Below are 2,172 nucleotides of genomic sequence, written 5' to 3'. Positions count from 1 at the left end.
GAGCGCATCCTTCCCCATCACCCCCCCGCCGTCGGCGCACCTGCCCCGTCCAGGAACGGACCAAAAATAGTAACTAACCCCTTCCTGCCCTGCGCACCCCTCCTGGGTTTACACCCCAACCCACTGCTCACCACGGGACCAGTCTGGGAAACAAAAATCCAACACCCACAGGTCAGTCACCACAGAGTCACCCTGAACTCAGCAGACACCTGGAATTATCCCTTCCCTCTCCCACCCCTTTTCTCTCACAGAGAACACCAATTTTGAGAGTAAGGGGTTTCCAGTGTGGCAGGAACAACATCAACGACACTGCAGCTTGCAGGAGAGGGAAGAGCAGCCCTGGCCCCACATGGAGCAAGAAGTGCCTGATGGCAGGCCCACAGGTGACACCTGCAGCCATGGCTTGAGCCACACTGCACACCTGCAGCCATGGGCTGGGCTGCAGAAGGCTCCAGTGATGTGCTGACACCCACCTGGACAGCAACAGCTTTCTCAGCTCTTAGAGACACAAAGCATGACCACACCACAAAAGCCTAGCACTGCTTGTTCTTCAAATAACAACACGGTTTTTAATAAACATTTATTGATGCAACCTTGTTACACCTTTAGAATCGCAGCTTCTGGAAGAACCACTTATTCTTGCCTGTTTTGTACCTAAAAGAAAACACAAAGGTTAGAGAAACTGTATCAGCAGGTAACAGCACCAGACCTGCACCTGAGCCGTCCTGGACAGACAAGATGCAGCACACAGCTTACCCAGAGGCAATTTACCTGGTCTCTCCAGCCTGGGCTGCAACTAGACCCACTTTAAATACTGAGACTCTTAAGGGAAGCAAGTGCCAGCTTCCACATTTCTCAGGAAGGACACCCACACCATGGCAGCTTCCACCCCAGTGGACATGAGTGCAAGATGTGGCTGCCCCCACTGGACACCCTGCATGGAGGGCAGTCACTGGGAGAAGACCTTAGAGAACAGCCCAGGCAGGGGCTGCCCAAGACAACCTGCATCAACTAAGGCCACACAGCTTCTGCCTCTGAAGGAGCTTCTGAACACAAAATGGAAAACAAGGACTGTTAACCCCAGCACTCCTAGGCAGAGCATCAGCACAGCCCTGGCCCACTCAGCCCAGTGACAGAGAGGGCATGAACCAGCTGTGCAATGCCAGAACATCCCCCGGCACCTGAAAGGCTACGCTTGCACCAGCACGATGCGGCCCACATGACACTGCGCAGGCGACGCTGCACACACGATGTTGCACACATGATGCACAGGTAAGAAGGAACACGCAGAAGTCCCATCCAGGGAACTCAAGGGCTGTGGTACAGCCACATCAAGTGCTTGCCCCAAGGAGGAGCACTGTCACCATTGAAGAGATACTCCCAACTTACCTCTCCTCAAATTTCACCTTGGCTTCACGTCTCGCTTTGCGTTTCAGAGCAGGGTCCCTGAACACATCCTTATTGACTACTGTTTTGTCCAGGGGAATATCCACAGAATACCTGGACAAGAGAGCAGCAAGGTAAAGGGCCACAATACCTGGCACAGGGCTGAGAACCCAGGAAATAGCCAGGACCAGTCAAACACCCACACTAGGTCAGTACAAGCCTCCCCCTGGTCAAGGGACTACAGCTCTTAAAGCCTTCTCAGTTCAAGAATCACCAAACCACTAAAGAATCCCCATTTAGTTTAGCTTGCAAAGGAACAGGGGCACAGTGCCCAAGGGACACACAGCTCTGACGTGATGCCTCGTAGCCACTCTGGGAGCTCTAGGCCATGGGAAGAAATGGCTCTGCCAGCCTCAGACCATCACGGCTGTCTCAAAGTCTCATCTGCTGACACCCCTTGAGCAAGAAAAAGGTCAGTGTGGCTCAAAGAAGAGCCAGCTCATCCCAGAAACTCGTTAACATTTCCCCTCAGCCTTGCACCCCCAACTCCCTGTTTTTGCAGGGCCTGAGCCTCATGTTCACTCAGCCACATCACTGACATCCTCGGTGACTCGCGGCGTGCAGCAGAGCACACGAGAACCAACATCTCCAACAGCATCAGCCTCCTCCAGCCCTGCAGGCGGCACCACTCACCGGGTGGGCATCAGGTGGTTGTAGTTGTAAACCTTCACGAAAGACTTGATTTTGGACCTTTTCGCAATCTTCTTCTTGCCCATGGCAGCAGTC

General features: G+C 53.5%; 1 protein-coding gene across 1 annotated transcript; it reads right to left on the bottom strand.

The window, feature by feature from the left end:
• Positions 1-561: 561 nt before the first annotated feature.
• On the bottom strand, positions 562-2,166 carry RPL27 (ribosomal protein L27). The gene is made up of 3 exons (XM_009084149.1): positions 2,080-2,166; positions 1,390-1,500; positions 562-654 (listed from the first exon to the last, which is right to left on the bottom strand). Exons 1-3 carry the CDS (start codon positions 2,160-2,162, stop codon positions 606-608), a joined length of 243 nt encoding a protein of 80 aa, XP_009082397.1. The 5' UTR covers positions 2,163-2,166; the 3' UTR covers positions 562-605.
• Between the last annotated feature and the right edge of the window lie 6 nt (positions 2,167-2,172).

Source organism: Acanthisitta chloris, unplaced genomic scaffold, assembly GCF_000695815.1.
Source record: "Acanthisitta chloris isolate BGI_N310 unplaced genomic scaffold, ASM69581v1 Scaffold37421, whole genome shotgun sequence".
Lineage (NCBI taxonomy): Eukaryota > Metazoa > Chordata > Aves > Passeriformes > Acanthisittidae > Acanthisitta > Acanthisitta chloris.
The sequence above is the reverse complement of the archived record's forward strand: the minus strand, read 5'-3'. Positions and strand labels throughout refer to the sequence as shown.

Excerpts from the sequence above, each read along its gene's own strand:
- RPL27 (XM_009084149.1), bottom strand. The coding sequence starts at position 2,162 with ATGGGCAAGAAGAAGATTGCGAAAAGGTCCAAAATCAAGTCTTTCGTG. Across the intron at positions 1,501-2,079 it reads AACCACCTGATGCCCACCCG|GTATTCTGTGGATATTCCCC; the intron begins GTGAGTGGTGCC and ends TCTCTTGTCCAG. Across the intron at positions 655-1,389 it reads AAGGTGAAATTTGAGGAGAG|GTACAAAACAGGCAAGAATA; the intron begins GTAAGTTGGGAG and ends GTTTTCTTTTAG.